Below are 18,683 nucleotides of genomic sequence, written 5' to 3'. Positions count from 1 at the left end.
GATTATAAGAGCGAAGCTGTTTAGTCACACCTGTCACTATGACCGACTGACTTCCACCAACCGAATTACTAGATGCAGCCTCTTTAGAAGCAGGACCGGAGAGTCCGCACGCCAAATGTCCATGTCCATGTTCCTTTCCGGTGAACTCCAGACTAATCTACATTTTCATATCGGCTTACTATACGCACCTAAATCGAGAGTGCTCATGTTATGAATAGATAGCGGGACCGGTTATGATGGCACGAAGCGCGAAATTTTTAACAGATTCGCAGGTTAATTTCGTCATTAATATGAGTAGTTTTACATATTACTATCGAATATTATTCTTTTCTCTGCCCATGTGATCAGATTCACCGGTAGAGATAATATAAGGCAAGTTATAAATGATGAATGATGATGCATCTTCGGGTTGGCCAGTTTTTATTATTCATGGCTGTCCTGTCATATGGAATGCTATACCCTCTTCAATACGGGACCTCCCACACCACTCCTTCAAAAAGGAATTATTCAGTCACCTCATCTCCCATTACCAATGATCCGCTTGTCTCCCACCAAATTTGTAGTTTCTTTAGTATTTTATTTTTATGCTGAGCTGAATTGATTGATCCCAACCAATGCATCCAAATTTATAACACAATATCTGTATTTGTTAATGCAGGGTGTGATCAGACTAGTTGACTCTACCCAGAGTCATATCGGTCACACCCTGTCCTATACCGTAAGTTCATTTATTGTTGTTGCATGTGCCAATGATGTTTTCTTTACGGTTGGACAAATCAATAAATATCTCTCTCTCTCATGTCATTAGTTCAAAGCTGTTATTTCTTGATCTCCCATCAGGATTGCCAGTGTAGTGGAAAGGTGTTGGAATCACCCAAACTTATATCAGAAACAAATTTCATTTGTGAGGAGCACGCGATTTCAAGTTGGTGTTTATTCTGAAATGCGATGCCAAAATTGCCAAAATATAATCTGGAAAATGCAAAAAATAAGCTCTTTTTGTTATTTTTGGCATATGCCCAAAATGACACGGCCAGCCGGCTGTATAATTGACTATTCAAGTGGACAACACGGGCATGAATTTTGAGCTAACATTTTGGAGTAATATGACTGGTCCGGCCCGCGAGCGATTTTAATGTCTGAATCCGGACCGTCACGCAACTCGAGTTAGAAAACCATGGTGTATTGCATCATATTAATTCGTTTCAATTATCTGAGGTTTCGTATTCTATTCTCTATCATAGACGTATGGTATACAGTTACTTATGTGGTTTAGCAATTCTAGAACATTTTGAGCCTTGCCTATTCGAAGCACGAAAGATCAATGCCGACACTGGCCCATTATCCCATGCATAAATTTACATGTAAACCATAAAATATTAAAGTCGCGGGAGAGGCACGATGAAGTTTCTGTCCAAAGTGGTCGTATCAAGTATGTCTGTTATTGCCATGTACTTGTTAGCAAGTCTTCTGGTCGACAATTGGCAGCAGCGAAAGAAAATTTCATCGTTTCCCACTACGAAGAGCCAATATGGCACATTTTCCTCGACAAAGATATATCCTATCGAGCTCGCTGAACGAAACAAGATATCGCAAGATGACATATACCTGACTATTAAAACTTGTGAAAAAAATCACAAAACCAGACTTCCATTGATATTTAAGACCTGGTGGACTGGGATTAAGCAGCAGGCAAGCGTTAATATTTTATTTCAGGGCACAAATTAACTACTAATGCTATAAAACTTACAATTTCAGGCATATTTCTTTACGGACACCGATGACGAGGCATTAACAAACCAGACAGGTAATTTCAGACCTATACTATAGATATGAAACTGTGCGGATCCGCCCGCGCGGGCTTTGATATGTTTAATCAACTAGCAAATTTTGTTGTTGTTGTTGTTTGTGTTATTCGTGGTGTTTGTCAACTACTATGGTCATTTACACCAGGCCAACTTTCTTCATTTTTATTCCGTGGATTCCGGCTTGTAGCACGGCCCACGTAACGTGTCCATTCGTTTTGAAAAGTTAATCAATCGGTGGTTCACCGTTGTTACTATATTGTCAATGCGCATGTGGTGTATACAACCAAATCACTTCTGCCAAACTTTCGAAAGGATGCACTACCTGCCTTTATTGCAAGTAACGTCGTCTGCGAATTTAAGTGCCACTGTGATAGTAGGTATGTAGGACGTACATCACAAAGACTATTTGAACGGATAACGCAACACATCCCCAAATTGATTCGCTCAAAAACTTGCACAAATGACCGAGCGGAAGTCGCACGCCAATGCAAATTAGCTGCAATATCAGACTCTTATGACGATTATCAAGCATACGCTTCGTTAATCGGTCAACGTTTAAGTGAGAACCCTTCTTGCGCTCAAAACTATAATGACGAAATGTATTCTGTCATTGCGCGAGGCAGATCCTTGTTTCATTAAAAAGCGTTAGAATCAACCATTATCCAATTGATCAAAACTATTTATGTAGAAGATTGTGTGTGTAAAAGATTTTCTGTATGACTTACAAATTTCCCACCAGAGTGTTCTAATTCGTGTTTGTTATTGTTTATGGTCAAATTGCGTTGTTACTATAGTACCGTACAATTTTTATTATTGTTTTTTTTTATTGTTTCCATTGCTACATTGCGGACTTCAAGGTATGTAATTCTGATTGTTACGTCATACTTTGCCTTTTTGGTTTTGCTTTTCATTCTGTTTAAACATAGATAACATAGGTTAGTTATCTATAATTTAAATCTCTTCAGTGTGCCGTTAAATCTTGAAAAGAGGCACGCGAAAAGTCTTCGAGTTCAATAAATATTTTACTACAGTGGATGTTGTATTGAAAGCTATCTTCAAGTTCTGTACCACGAACGATCTACTTAAATACCCATTGTGAAATAAACACGCCCTACACTCTCCCGCCTGACACTTCTGATTTTTTGGCAGATGGGCATCTTATTGTTACAGGGTGTGGGAAGACACATGCACCGTGAGTTTATTTTGTTTTGTATTGGCAAATTTTATTCAGTCACATAGGTATACAGGCGCGAATTAGTGTACTTTGTAATGTAAAAGGACGTTCGATCGCTTGTCACTGCCACACATTGGATAGTGATGGATCATGGGACTTCATTTACATTCGGCTGTATTAGTGCTGAGTGATAAGAGCCGCACTAGCGTTACCATATTAAAGAATGCATAATGTGGGAACTATTATTGATACTTAAATTGAGGTATTCCCACATTGTTCTGCTCAAGTACAATCATGGATTTGCGATCTGTGCCAAATATATGTCCTACTTGAAATACAAGTAAAACATGCACGCTATGAGTGGAGCCAGACCTATGCCATTCCCAGTAGACTTATCGGCATCGATAAACCTGGCAGATATATATAAATCTTCTCTCTGCCGTCATCTACCACGCTCTTTGGTCAATACGGTTGTCATATATATTTCTTGCTATATGTATGGCAGATTGTTACTACCATATATAAAATGCAGATTCTATCGCTGCGTTGCTATATGAACCATTATGCGACGGTGCTGCCACGTCAGACCAGTACAGAGTACATGCCCGAATAAATATGGAGAATGACATGTGGCTAAACTGCCACTGCGGAACTCCCTGTAAGCCGAATAAGCTCGACCGTCCGTCCATCCATTCATCCTCGTCGAGGATGCGTTCACAATATGAAGTAAGTTGTAATTGCGCTGACGTCATCGCGATGTGTGGATTGGTTGCACTTCATTAAAGTGCCTCAAATTACAGAAAAAAACTCGTGAAACAAATTTTGGCACAGCCATTTTCTTCATGAAGCCACCGTAATGGAAATACAGCTGAGGGATTTTCCGAAACACCCCGTTCCACTCCAGCTGCAACAGTAAATCTCTCTGCTGCCGCGACTGCGCGTCTTTGCTGCTTAACCTGTTGTGATATTTCTGGCACGATTTCTTCACTGTGCACTTGCTCGGCCCAGATTCCCGACGCGACTTCCGTCTTGTAGTCCCCTTAGTAGCACGCGGAAAATACACGATGCGTCAATCACTTAGCTTGCCCATGATGCAACAGGACTGACTCTCATTGGAACATGTACAGATTTTAGGGGAATCCCCTATTTTCATCTGCTATTCTTCCAGCTCAATATGCACAGTGCACACGGATGAAGGGGACGAGTTACAAAAAATAGTAGCCAGAATATGTTTTTAAGGTATAAGGCATGGGAATCGGACTGAAAACCTGGACTTTTTGAAAGTCGGTCAATTCTGAACAACTCTAATGTACATGTATAAATCAATCACTAACCACCATAATTGTTTAGGTTCGGTTGTACGCATTCGCATTGCCGCTTTATGCTGTACCAGCCAGATGTGATTACACGCATTGGCATTTAAGCCTCGAACTGCTCGAGACATTGTATCAGTTGCATGATGGATATCCACAGATGAGGCCACGATCTTTACAAAATAGAAACTAAATAATTTCACCGCGCTTGTTCAAGCACAGCTGTGAAATTATTGTTCACCGATATAAGCTACCTAAACGTAACGGGTTGTCATGTAACTTGCAGTGTTGGGATCAAATCACTACCTTCGAGTCACGAGTCACATGTATATTCATTATTTGTATAACTAAATGCGTTGATGTCGTGTTAGTACATTGCATATGTCGGCTAGTTCCGTATATTGAATGTTGGTATGCCTATAATACTAAGCAATGCTGTATATATTTTGATACTGCAAATTCTTTGTAACAACCGGTATAGAAGTGGCGCACAAAACCTGTGCTCTGATAAGCGCCACTATCACGACTTTACGACTAATAATAATAAGTCATTGCCTTCGAGTCACGAATAATCTCGAGTCACGAGTCATCTCGAGTCATTGCAGATTTTGACTCGAGTCAAGTCAAGTCAATTGATCTTCGAAGATGACTCGAGTCAAGTCAAGTCAAGTCACAATTCCAGTCAAATTGAATTTTCGAAGTATGAGTGATGTGATGGTTCAAAGTCATAACATTTTGCCAGCTGTGTGAAACACAGATTAGTTAGCCATTTATCTTGAATCAAATAACGAAAATTAATTTAAATATACATGCATAAAGGCGCTGTATCGCACATGCGCACGTCGAATAGAGTTACAATTATTTTGAAAAACAAATTTTGTGAGCTCTTTAGCGCCCACTAGCGGATTCCAAAATGAGGTATGAGCACATTGTCGATCAATATGCCGCCCAAATAAACACTGATCTTGGGCCCACCGTGGGGTAATCGATGCAATTCGTGGGGGCTTACTATATGCATCTGGTTTCTATATGCATCTGCTCGTTAAATGATTTGAATGAATTATGTCAATAATATTGTTTCTTCCATATTATATATAATTTGATCCTTTCTCCGCCCACATGATCAGAGTTAGCGGTATAGAGCTGGTGGAGGATGATGACTTCAAAAATGCAAGGGGCGTAATTGTACATCGTGTATATCGTCGTGTTCATGTCACACCAGCCTAATGCCGGTGCGTACTACACCACTGAGCTATATAAACACCGCACATCCGGTGGTTTCCAACCTTTTCTGGTCGCGACTCCATTTCCAACTTCTATTTTGGAAGCTGATTAGTGATTACGTTCAACATCTTGCCGAACCCCAGAACAAAGGCAAACTACCCCCAGGTTTAGAACCACTATCTTTGAATAAAGCATCCAAACGGCTTAAACCGACTCAATGAATATACCGTTATTTTGTAGTTGCGATTACAATTAGACTTATTTCTGTAAATGAACGCTAATTTTATTTATTTTTGATCGCAGTTTTTGCGAGGGTGGTAGTCCCCATATTAAAACCAATATATGTGAATCTAAATCGCTTGCAGTGAGAAGAAAAATTTCGTGTAGCATAAATCTGCCAAATATAATATTGCTTATGTTGATTTAGGAAAAATTTATGAACTTACTTCAAGCCTTCAAAATTCCGAAAATTTAGGCATATTTTAGAAATTCCTCCCGCACGCAGTTTCTACGGTGAAATTCCGGACGTATGGCAACCCTAACGTAGAACCGCTAATGAAATACATGAGTGAATATCATGGGGTTACCATACGTTCTATTTAAAGAGGATTAGTCTTCTTTTTTGACTTATTTGATAGTTTCCTGGGATAATATCCAAATGTATTCTTTTTGTAGATTTTGTCCTCTTTTTTGAGAATTTTGGTTAAATATAAGGTAAAATCCGACTGAGATACAGTAAATAAGCACTGAAGCAACGCTCCGGCGGCTATTTCGGGAGCTGAGCCGGAAAGTCGATATTTTTTTAGTCAATCAGCCACACAGTTGGGTATAATACCATTTTCCAGATTTTCCTCCAGTATTGTAAGTATTAAAATTTTGAAAAATTGTCCTTTTTGCAGATTTCCAGAATATGCTTCTAACCCTAGATTATCAGCAAATCGAATACAACGCCTCGAGAAGTTTAAACAAATTGATCTGGTACAATACACTACCCATCTACACATCCGCGAGAATATAAACGCATAAACTATATTCATTCGATTTAAATTATATAAGAGAGTTGGTAAAGGTGAGCAGCTGAGTACTGTGCAATGTAAGCACTAAGCCGCCTGAGAAACAGAGATACGTTGCAATTAATCTACTACTACAGCAGGGGTTCTCAGCCCTTTCTTGGCCGTGGCCCATTTTCCGATTTGAAAATGTGCTGTGGCCCACTTCTTATCTTCGAGTCATAATCCTGTTCACTGCGTGGTAATCGACTGCACCGATATGCCTATTTATCTAAAATATGCGATTTTTTTCTCTCCTAATTTACTGATAAAATTAAAATCTAGACCTCTAGGGATATAAAATTTGCGAGTTGAATAAATATCTTCCAACAAACGACCAACAAAATATCCCCTTCGAGCTCCCCCAATTCGGGGTTTGGATGCGGCAGTTACGGCCCTGGTAGGTCATAGGCTTGAACTCATGTGAAAATTAGGATCGTCCGCTGCTCCATTTGCCTTGCGTAACACAATGATTAAATCCCCGCATGCACTGTGTGATTGGGGTTTTAGTTCCACTATTGTGGGTAATATTATATTCGTTATGGGCCAGCTTCAACCAATTCATTAATGAATGGGGTGCCAGTACTACAGATGAGTGGGGAAAGAGTTTTTTATTATGCATGCTGTACAATGTACATTTTATGTCTTATACAAAACCAATTGAAGTTACGATGTCAAAATGTCAATCCAATGATACAATGAATTCACGTGACTCTTACATTATGTTAAACGATTTTAAGGCCGGACATTTTAAACCGACTGCAAAGATTAACGCACTCCGCTAAATCCTCAATCCATTACGATTCGTTGCGGTGGGGCAGTATAGCTTCACCAGAAGTTGCTAATAATTTTCAGTTATGGCTATTTTTGTCTTACAATAATACGATCTGCCGAAGTACAGTAAATCTATAAATCGATTACACTTGATTCCGATTTTATTGCACACCCCTTTCAACGGCATATACGAAATATCACCCTGCCGGAATACTTGGTTACTTCAGCATTACCTTCCAATTATCATATACTCGAAATTACTTCAGTTGCTGTTAGTCGTAGGTTGTTATAGCCAGTGGAGAACGCCACCATTTGTCCCTCCCGTTTTCGACTTGTACATGATGTCTAGATATGTGCCACTACGTCTCCTCAGAGTCGGATGAAAAGTTCATGAATATATTTCCAGCGTTTAACATAACAAAAATAACTAGACTTACATTAATTCTAAAATTTTGTAAATAGCTTTATGGCCCACCTCCAAATGCTCTGTGGCCCACCAGTGGGCCATGGCCCACCCTTTGAGAACCCCTGTACTACAGCCACGTAAGCTGTGATCATTTCGTTTGCGGCCAATTTATTAGTGATGTAACAATCGAGGAGCAGTGAAACGTGCAATAAGTTGTTGGTATGTTGCTCTCACAAGTGTCACCGTCGTATCGCGAATAATCCGAATGTACACAGGATACAGTGATTTAGTCGACACCATTTATTCATTGATGACTTGAAGTTGACTCGTAAATATTGCTTCGAGTCACGATTCAATCCACGTTTCTTAAGCGCCGGGTCAAGTCAAGTCAAGTCATTTTCGCTGAGTGGCTCGAGTCAACTCAAGTAATACGAAAAAGTTGACTCGAGTCAGACTCGAGTCAAGTCATGACTCGACTCATCCCAACACTGATAACTTGACAAATAATGCACCATGTTTGACAAACGAAAGACCGTTCTGAAGAACATCTCTATCTTGCAGGTTCGAACTTTGCTGCAAAATGGGGTACGAATACGATTATTATTACGACAGCAAAAAAAAGTATACAACTCCGAGATTTCCGGAATGCAAGTAGGACTGTTTGCTGTGATGATATTTATGTTACCATAGGTGGTGGTGTCACATGGATGACGACAATTACGTGAATCCGTCTCTGCTGGTGAAAGCTCTTAACCAGTATAATTGGAAAGAACCGTTCTACGTAGGGAGACCAAGCCGCGAAGGCATTCAATACGTACGTGTTGGAATGTTGAAAGACAAGTTGTTATGTCCGTGAATTTTACGTTGGTATCGTTTGTCACTTATTTGTCTAGAATTTGTAATTCCCGCCATTCATTATTTCCTCGTGTGTCGTGCTTCGTATTTATATCCTGCATTCTGCTGTCTGTGGTCTTTTGTTTACCAGTACTCTGGATCGTGTCGCTGCCTTAAAGTTATGCTGCTGATATTATACTGATTTCATATTGCAACCTTGTCGTATGAGTTATTGTTCAAACAAGACCAATAACATACACAAGTGACAACATAAATTATTCTTAGAGGCATCTAATTTCCTATTCTATTGAGGTGTCACATCAGTTCACGAGCTATGCCATCCCTATAAGCTACCAAGTACGTCTGCCAAATGAACATTTCTCAATGTTTCATAATCAACTTTTTTGTAATGATACAATACAGTTATAGTAATTCAAGTCTTTCGCGACAGTTGGAGAACTACATTGCCTATACATACGCCCATCACTAAGATCGGGAAGAGTTTGTGCATCCCTTAATATATAGCCCGTGCCTCGCTCGCAAAATTGATCTATAAGTGACTTCGATTAAGTCGCCTATTCAATATCATTTTCAGCGTCAATACAAAGGTCAGAAAGTACCCCTATATTTCGCGACGGGAGGTGCGGGAATATGTATCTCAAGGAATATGAGTGAGCTAATGGTACCATGGATGAGGTATTATGTTCAAGTTTCCTTGTTTTAGTAACAAGAATTTGGTGAATATGATCACTAGAACTATGGCACAGCACACGGTGCAGTGCAGAATTTGAATAGGACAGATTGCTATGGGAGGGGTCCGATTGTGGTCAATAGCAGACGTGTTGTAAACACTATGTATTGTATGGTTAAAAAACCTTATAATATCGATCTTTATATCATTTTCTAATATTCACAAAAAGTATCAACTTTGCGTGGCATCTGCCGGCATATTCCTAACCGATTGTTGGTGATTTGAGAATATGACTATCCCGACAAAGCATGGGCGCAGCTCTGAAAATACTTATCAAAAATAGGTGGTGAAATAGTTTCCTGGTATCTTCCACAGTTGCATTACCGACGGGTTATGGTTTCGAGTCCCTCCGAGGTCGATAGCAGTTTTCCTACGTAAGTGTTGGAGGCTTATATAAGCCCCCACGACATCTGATCCGCGTAAACCAGTGCTTACAAACCAGTCAGTCGTGATCCATTGATGGGTCGCAAAGCATTTCCAAATGCTGCGGCTTTCTATTCAATATATATGATAGAGAGCTCGTCACGTGATCCGCATAAGCGGTTTCTTATGAAAAGCCTAGAAGTGCGTCGTGCTACGAGTCGGTAAATACGGAATCATAAATAAAGTATATCGGCCTGGTGTAAAATGATCCATGTAGCCGAAACACCATGGAAATCAAAACAAACAAACAAATTTCAGAGAGCTCCATCAAATTTATCTTGCCTTTCACCCCTACGTACAATATGACATAGAGAGCTCTCACCAAATTTCTCTTGCCAGCCACGCCTAGATACCTTTATTATACTACATTATACTACTACTACATTAGTTATAAATGTTCTAGATCAGTGGTTCCCAACCTTTGTCGACTCATCGCCCCCTTTTCAAACTCCACTCCGATAATCGCCCCCCAAATATTGGGAACCGAAAAATGGGCATGCAGACTGAAATCACCGGCAAGTTGACTAAGAAAAAAGGTCAACTTTTCGGCTCGACCTCGTAATTACACTTTTCCAGCTAAATTTTGGTGAGCTGACTAAGAAGGTGATTTCTCCGACTTGATTCCAAAAGGACCGTAACAGCACTTCGTCAGCCAACCCCCCCTAATACGTTGGTCTTGACCCCCCCCCCCTCCATAGAGCGATAAAGCAAACTTCTGCACCCCTGAGACCAAACTCCCCCGATACCTCTTTACCGCTACTTCTCAGCACAAATTGTTGGGCTCTTTAGTTAGTCGACCTACTTCGCGCAAAGCGCGAAAAATTTCTATCATTGATGATTGAAACGGTCAATATGATCGGGTATTGCATATATATTGCTGTCAATTTTTATCCTCTCTCTGCTCATGTATTCAGATTTACCGGTAAAGCTGAGTGCGGTGTCTTGGAAAATGTAGGGCCCGTAAATAATAATTGAACATATTCTGGCGGACCAGTGGGTATAATAACTTCGTTACGTAATGACATTCGTGGCCTGTCTGCTATGTCAAAAGATATTCAAATCGCCCATACGTACTAAACTAAAAAACGTACACGATTTCAAATTGGTATTTCTGCACTGGCAAATAATTTTTATCCAATAAGCAAGAAATATGCGACCACGAAATGGCGCGCAGCGCGAATTTTTTTTGAAAAAGTTGCCTAAATTTCCAAAATAATACTCTATAATTAAAAAATTGTGGGCCCCCTTCGATCTCGGGCCCCCCATCCCAATTGGGGGTTTGGGTCAACGCGCCATCGCCCCCCTATCGCCCCCTTCGTCCGTTTTCGCCCCCCTATCGCCCCCTTGTCTATTTTCGCCCCCCTGGACCGGCAAATCGCCCCGTGGGGGGCGATATCGCCCACGTTGGGAACCACTGTTCTAGATAATACAATCATTTTTCAATCTACTCAGAATTGTTTCGCGTGCAGGATGAAATCGTCTTCCACCCAGACGCTGCCCGCGGGTCACATGTTTCACACCCACCCTATTCAATGCCTAAAATAAGATACCTCGCAGTCACGACGTCATTTCCAAGGATAATATGGTTTAATAGATTATTATTGACGTAATATTTTACTTTCAAGTACCCCCTAAAACAGGACTTTCCAATCTTTTTTTGCTGCTCTGTAGGGTAGGGTAGCGTAGGGTAGGCTGGGTAGGCGCCTGGGTGGTATCAAGTAAAACGCATTTTCGTGATTGCAGGAATGGATCATTTGTGCAGACATGCAAGGACCTCAGTATGCCAGACGATGTGACATTCGGTTTTATTGCGACGAACAGGCTCGGAATAAAATTGACACGCAGAAATGACTTCAATTCTCACATGCAAAATCTCGCAAAGGTTCCTACAGAAGAGCTGCTATCGCAGGTACGTCGAACACACGTGTTCTTAAAGAATTATATTGTAACACCTAGAGGTAGAATATTAGGTGTAGGAGCAGGATTTTGTATTAGCATTAATTAGGATATCTCAACCATTTTGTTGTGGAAACATAGCCCGCTTCCTCAATAATTCATTATTGAGATCATTCAAAGTCTACTAAACGTTCAAGTTGCACCCGATATTGGCGACACACTAAAATATGATATATGCCGAAATTCCCCCTTTAGTAGAAATCTGCCCGATGATTAAAAATGGTAATTTTTACCGCGCAAACACCTGTTGGCTGAGGGAATAAGACGGGCGATACCGAGTGTTTGTTTCTAGCAGGGCTGTAACCAGAGGTGGTCAGAAATGAAGTACTTCTACTTTTTGGAAGTACTCAAGTAGTTTTCCTCTACTTCTGGAACTAACTCAAGTTGATCTGATTTTCTCTACTTCTACTGTGTAATATTTTGTGATCTACTTACTTACTTTTCGCTATTTTCATTTAGTCAAGTAGAAGTAGTTTAATCCCCCATACGAAAGATAGCCTGAGGAATTTCGGGGATGTTGTCACGAAGTACCAACATTTAATATTCATAAAAGTCAAGTAAAGCCCAGAAATTTTTTTGCGCATTTCGCACAGTTGTTATGGAGTGACAAATATGTTTTCACGAAAGTATCGGTGAATATAATTTAGGTGCCGGATTGCGTGGTTCCACGCTCTCACCGCATTGTCGCCCATATCAAATATTTCATCACAGTAAATATGGCCCACCATAACGTTTGAAACTACCGTTTCGCAATCTAGCAATTACCTATCATTTCGTAATCTAGCAGCGTATGACGTGTCCTGCTAATCTGGAAAATCCGGCTTTCTTTTAACGTTACACCTGTTTTAGCAGATCACCTTTGACATTTTATGGGCGAAAGACATGAAATATATTTTCCGTTTTTTAGAAGTGGTATTTGTATTTCACTTTCAATTCCGAGTATCATACTTTGAGTTGTAATTACTTTTGACTGCAGAAGATTCATGTCGAAGCATAAAAACAAGCGAAGTAATGCCTCTATTTCCCGAAAATAAAGCTACACTAAATATCACCTTAACGATCAACAATATTTTTTATTAACGTAAACTAAACGCGCAAAGTGTTGAAATCGTATCCAATACAACTTGTACGTATTGCTCTTCGCCTAAACTTGGGGCCTTGTAATATGGGGTAGGGTGCCATGCCATGATATTCTGTAAAACGGGGTCTTTTAGTAAACAAAGGGTTAATATCGCATTTTCATATCAATACTATAATTTGCATTCCATGATGCGAAAGAATGCTTATTCTGTCGAAAATTGATACCTCCTGGGATACATCAATACGAATGAAGCTCTCTGCACCTTCCGCATAGCTCAATTCTCAGCTTTTGACAGTCTATGCGAACGAATTAAGACTGTTTTCACAACTACTTAGTTACTTGAGTAGATTTAAAGTCAGTCAATCCTACTTCTACTACAAGTAGTTTTAGATTGCTTATGGAAGAAGTACTTCTACTCGTACTTGATTAGAATTTTTCGTCGCTACTTCTACTTCTACTTGAGTAGCTTTTTTGACTAATTTGACCACCTCTGGGTCTAACAACACTTTGTAGACCTCCAAAAACAGTGATCTTGGTCCCAATCAAACAAATTCTGGAAGGCTTGACTCAACAGACTCCCTCACTTCCATTTGTGTTTTCGGCTCACCATGCACCAATCGCTAATGTAACTGCTGTGAAAAATCAGTATGCATAAATTTACTGGTCACGCGATTTTTTTCTCAAGTTTGCGTGTGCATTTGGTCAATTACATTGGTACTTTCTCATATAGCAGGGTTGACCAGACTCGGTTCTGACTCGAATAACCATTTTCTGATGACTCGACTTGATTCGAGTCATTTTCCCAAAATACGGAAACGACTCGACTCGAGACGATCTGTGTATTGAGTCGATTTGGACTCGAGTCATTGTGCATGACTCGAACCAAGCCATATGACTCGAGACTATAAGACGGCCAAGACCGACATTTCATTGTAATTTCGAAGAACAGTAAAGTGACCACCCTATTGGAATTCCGTCTATTGGTCCTGGTACTTGAAAATGCGACAAGAAACTGCTCAAAGTGAGGAAAATTAGTATATTATAAATACAAGTCATTCAATATCACCAAACAGAGTCATAAAAAGTGGGTTTAACAAGACTTCAACTGGGAACGGAGCAGTCAACACAATGACTTGGACTTGGACTCGAGTCATAATACCATTACCATGACTCCGACTCGACCCCTCTGCACGGTGACTTGGACTCGGACTTGACTCAATGGTGAATTGAAAATGACTCGACTTGACTCGAGTCAAAACTATGAAAGTGAGGTTGACTTGTTACTCGAAGCCTCGTGACTTGGTTGCAGCCCTGATATATAACATACACGTGATGAGACTTCCTGCTAGAGCTCAATGAAATTTAGGACACCCATTACGTTTCGGCAACATTGCACCAAGTTTAACATGTCTTTTTTCAATCGGGTAGCTCTTCACTAAAAATAAAGCAAGGCTAGCGATCGAATCGATGACGTTGAAATATTTTGTCACTGTCTGAAAATGTTGACTTGAAAATATAAGATAAATACTTTCCCTAGAGGCCTTGTTGCGATAGATTCGGCACGACATTTGCTTGCCGAGAATATATTTGATTGAGAGACCGTTGTCGGCCTACAAAAATGTCTTGCGAAATGCAGCACATCTGAACAAATTTTTGTTTTTTAAGGAGGAATTTGTATACTTTCGACAAAAAAAACAGCCATAAGGAGCATACGTTCGGATATAACTGGTTGACTACATGACAGTTCAGACATGAACAATTTGGGAAATCCGTTACAATTCTAAAGTGGAATTCCTCCCTAAAAATTGCAATAATCCCCATAAGGGGGGAATTCCTCCCCGGTTGGGAACCACTGTATTAGGGTATAAGATTGACTATAGATAGACTATACATCAGGGGTTCATAACCTTTTTTGATTGCGGACCCGTCCATGTTTTTCGGGCGATTGCGCGTATCCCCGAAATGTCGCCTTGCGACCCAACCTGTGTTTAGCTTACCTGGTGTCTAAAAATCTACCCGAGGACCAATAAAGATCATCACATCAAGCTCAACTCTATTTAGCCCTCCACGGGTCTGAAACTCAACTTAGGTCGCGGGCCGAAATCAAACCTTCTGATCGCTCGCGGGCAGGACCAGTTAAATGATTCCGAACTGTCACCTCTAAATCCACCCCCTTGTGTTTCACTTGAATATATTCTTATCAAGATTGTCTACATATATTCGTATATCACATTATATTACAGATCAAATATACTCTATTTCAGCCACAGCTTTCTTCGAGAGCAATATCATTAGCAGAAATACGATCATTGAATACAGTTACAAACGGCCAAATCAGTGGTTTTAGCGACGATATATAGGTTGGCACTAGGGATGGTGTGAACCTCTGAAAGGTTCAGGCTCGTGTGAACGCGAACCTTTATGAAAGGTTCTGTGTGAACACGAACGTGAACCTCATGACGTCACGTGACGTCATATTGCTAATTCCAACCCTATCCTCCAATGAATTGATAGCCCATAGTACTGTACACGATACCTGGCGACGACTCGGGCAACATAATGTCACAATACTGAGTATATATTGACGTTTTAAACGTCGCCAAATGTATCAATTGGGGCGATCAAATGTTAAAATACCATAAAATCAATATCTTCCGCCGCTTTGCCAACAATTTCGACGCAGACTTACCAGGGAATATAAGGAAAGGAAAGGACTTAGTTTATTTCTGCCCTTGATGTTTTTGCGGCATATACACCGAATCTTGATATACATACACACGATCTGCGCATATGCATATACAATGAGTACATGATGTGCATATTGCGCCGGGCAAGTAAGATGCAGATGTAGCCTTGTAGCAGTGTTGGGATGACTCGAGTCATGACTTGAGTCAAGTCAGACTCGAATCACCTCTTTCGTATGACAGACCGGAAAATGTATTCGGCATCCGAGTATTGCTACATTGGTATTGAGTAGAGTGTGAAACGGATCTATGCTTGCTACTGATATTACCCCATTAACAAGTTATACCGCAGTAGCCAACACCTCAATCGCACCGATTTGGTTTTAATGATACAGTAAACATGAAGTCAAGATTGGCCCCGTACGCCTGCTAATTTTTTTACATCAGAAAACCACATCAATCTCATTGATTGGTTGAATAACCATCATTCGCTGACTACATAGCTTATTTCGCTCGTGATGTTTCGTGATTGCGGGTCAAGCTCGCAGCAGAGAGTCACTAAATATTTACAAACGGAAAGCTGGATCTTTCGAGCAAACTTTTGCTAGAAAGCAAGTAAAACTTTTGAGATTGTCAAGGTGCATACTCGTTTAGTGTTGATTTTTTTATGCTTCCAGCGCCATGCATAGAGTGGCCTGCAGTTGAAATGCAATAAATTTAAACCAACGATGTTATAATGAAGTGAAAATTGTAATATACGAAACAGGTTCACAGTGCAGAACCTACCAAGGTTCTGTTGTGAACGCGAACCTCAAAATTTCCGAGGTTCACACACAGAACGCGAACGTGAACCTCACGTTCACACCATCCCTAGTTGGCACATGTATATGCCACATTTGCTGAAGTTGTAATATGACGTTAGTACTGCGTATGCGTTGCGAAGAACACAAATTAGAATTTGGAATTTAACTCGTTAATACTAAGTGACAATTCTGGTTGCTCTGGAGGCAGGGGATCTTTTGTGTCAAAGCCTATATAGCAGTGCCGCCACGATTTCTTTGTGAACTCTTATGTTCTCCATTTACCATGTAATGCATGTTTCATTTTCATAAAATTGACTGTGCTCTTGTGTGCCTTCTCCGAATTTGGTGACAATGTCGCCTATTTGTTCCCAGTGGTGAAAAGAGTGAAACTGCGAAACTGTCGTCAGCTAGTAATATGGTGGCTTATGAACATGTTAGTCAGTTGCTGTTGGGGAGATTACTTATTGTAGGTATTTCTTACTAAAATCCCAACATTAGTTATAAATGTGCTGGAAATTACAATCATTTTTTAATCTACTCAGAATTGTTTCTTGAGCAGGATGAAATCGTCTGCCACCCTGACGATGCCCGCGGGCCCATGTTTGACCCCCACCCTATCCAATGCCTAAAATAAGCTATACCTCTCACAGTCACGGGTTTATTACCAAAGGATAATATGGTTTAATATAATATTATTGACGTATTTTTCCTTTCAAGTACCCCCCAAAACAGGGCTTCCCAATCTTTTTGATGCTCTGTAGGGTAGGGTAGGGTAGGCTGGGTGGTCGCCTGGGTGGTAGCAAGTAAAAACGCATTTTTATGAGACGATGAGGCTTACTAAATATCGACAATCATATAATGATAAAAGTTTCATCAAAGCAAATATCGCCAACTATTTCAAAATAATACTGTAATATGAAATATATTTGAAAAGCTACGATGGGGCTCAAAGATTGTCGTACCCATACCCCTCATAAACTAGTTTGCGTACTCTCAATGGATTCGTGGATCCAAAGTTAAGAACCTCTGCTATAAATAGACTATAACTATAGCAACATAATAAAAATGCTGACTTCACGCGGGGATATACCAAATAATCCATTTGAGCTCCATTTCAGGTGTTTTTAAGCTACGGTGGGGCGAACGTTGTCAACCTAACCGACCCCACGTTCCCGCTCACAGAAGATCATTCAAGGCTACTCTCCTATCACTGCAAAAAATATCCTGAAACGGAATGGTGCCCAAAAGAGTCCAAATTGAGATAGTGAAGATTATAGGATTAAAGAATCTCCAAATACCCGTGTATTGAGCGGGTATTTGCACAACAGCAAGAACTTATTTTGATTTCTGTCAACATTGCGAGAAAAAAATTGACGGTTCTGCCAAATCAATGTAATACAATAAAACTGGTAAATACACATATGTTCCGGGGAGCAAGTTGCCCCTGATTGAAGTAAACTTTTGAAAAGTCTGCACTATAGGGTAAAATTGTTATTCCCATGCACTACAGCAGAGGTCGGGAACCTATGGCTCGCGAGCCATATATGGCTCTTTTGGGTATAACATATGGCTCTTTGCCAAATATATATATTTTTTACTGAATTTATCAATATTGCAGCAACTTGTTAGTAGATTTTCATCACGACCAGAATAATCATTCTCGTGACCGCATAAACATGTCTTTGAAAGGTAAAGACAGTACCGTCTTCAGGGTTAGGGGCTCGGGCAGCCCTTTTCAAAATCCCCAAATTTAAGTTACTGTCGCGCCGGAGACAAATATCACTCGCGAATTCGATGTACCCGACTCGAAATATAGGATTGCGCGATACGTTGATTGATCAAAGAGAATAGCAGACATGGTGATGCCCATAAATGACAACGCAGTTATCAAATATATACGCACCGTCTTCCTGATGTACGACGCGAAATGAACTGCCGTAGAAGTGACATTCACAATTACAAACAACGCAATAGCTATCCACGTTCTTGATTGGTAAGTCGCTTTGAAACACCAGCAATTAAATGTAGGCGTGTAGCGCAACGTTATATGTTCTCGACGAAACTTTAAGAATTGAGAAGTCGATCGGTATTTAGATTTTCGGAATCAGTGCAACAGTTACATTCAGTTCACATCAGTAATTATTAGGGCAAGTTTTTGAAACTTTTGCAACTTTTTTGTACAGCTTCAGGCAGCCTCCTAAATACTCGGAAGATATGTAGAATGCTGTTTTAAGCTTTTTGAAGGAATCTTATGGTAGAACTTTTTGCAACTTTTGTCCATTTTTTCATGCAACGTTTTGCAACATTTTGCAACTTCATCGATTTTTTATGAAAGTATTTTCGATTTTGGTGAAATACACGGCCAAATTCGACTGAATTACCGTAAATCAGCACTGAAGTAAC

At 40.2% G+C, this 18,683-nt stretch overlaps 1 protein-coding gene and 1 long non-coding RNA gene across 3 annotated transcripts in view; both read left to right on the top strand.

The window, feature by feature from the left end:
- The window catches only part of LOC145454145 (uncharacterized), a 184,737-nt gene that overhangs the window by 16,238 nt on the left and 149,816 nt on the right, over nucleotides 1-18,683 (top strand). The window lies entirely within an intron of this gene.
- On the top strand, nucleotides 427-17,738 carry LOC145454140 (beta-1,3-N-acetylglucosaminyltransferase lunatic fringe-like). Of its 2 annotated transcripts, XM_080332163.1 has the most exons (8): nucleotides 429-1,692; nucleotides 1,759-1,807; nucleotides 2,958-3,000; nucleotides 8,310-8,369; nucleotides 8,439-8,562; nucleotides 9,178-9,278; nucleotides 11,500-11,665; nucleotides 17,399-17,738. In XM_080332163.1, exons 1-8 carry the CDS (start codon nucleotides 1,402-1,404, stop codon nucleotides 17,543-17,545), a joined length of 981 nt encoding a protein of 326 aa, XP_080188289.1. In that variant the 5' UTR covers nucleotides 429-1,401; the 3' UTR covers nucleotides 17,546-17,738. The 2 variants fall into 2 exon arrangements, with proteins under 2 accessions (XP_080188290.1, XP_080188289.1); XM_080332164.1 differs by lacking the exon at nucleotides 8,310-8,369 and having other exon boundaries at nucleotides 427-1,692.

The sequence above is a fragment of the Botryllus schlosseri genome, chromosome 13 (assembly GCF_051294905.1).
Source record: "Botryllus schlosseri isolate E-star chromosome 13, Bs_hap1, whole genome shotgun sequence".
In the NCBI taxonomy this organism is placed as follows: Eukaryota; Metazoa; Chordata; class Ascidiacea; order Stolidobranchia; family Styelidae; genus Botryllus; species Botryllus schlosseri.
The sequence above is the reverse complement of the archived record's forward strand: the minus strand, read 5'-3'. Positions and strand labels throughout refer to the sequence as shown.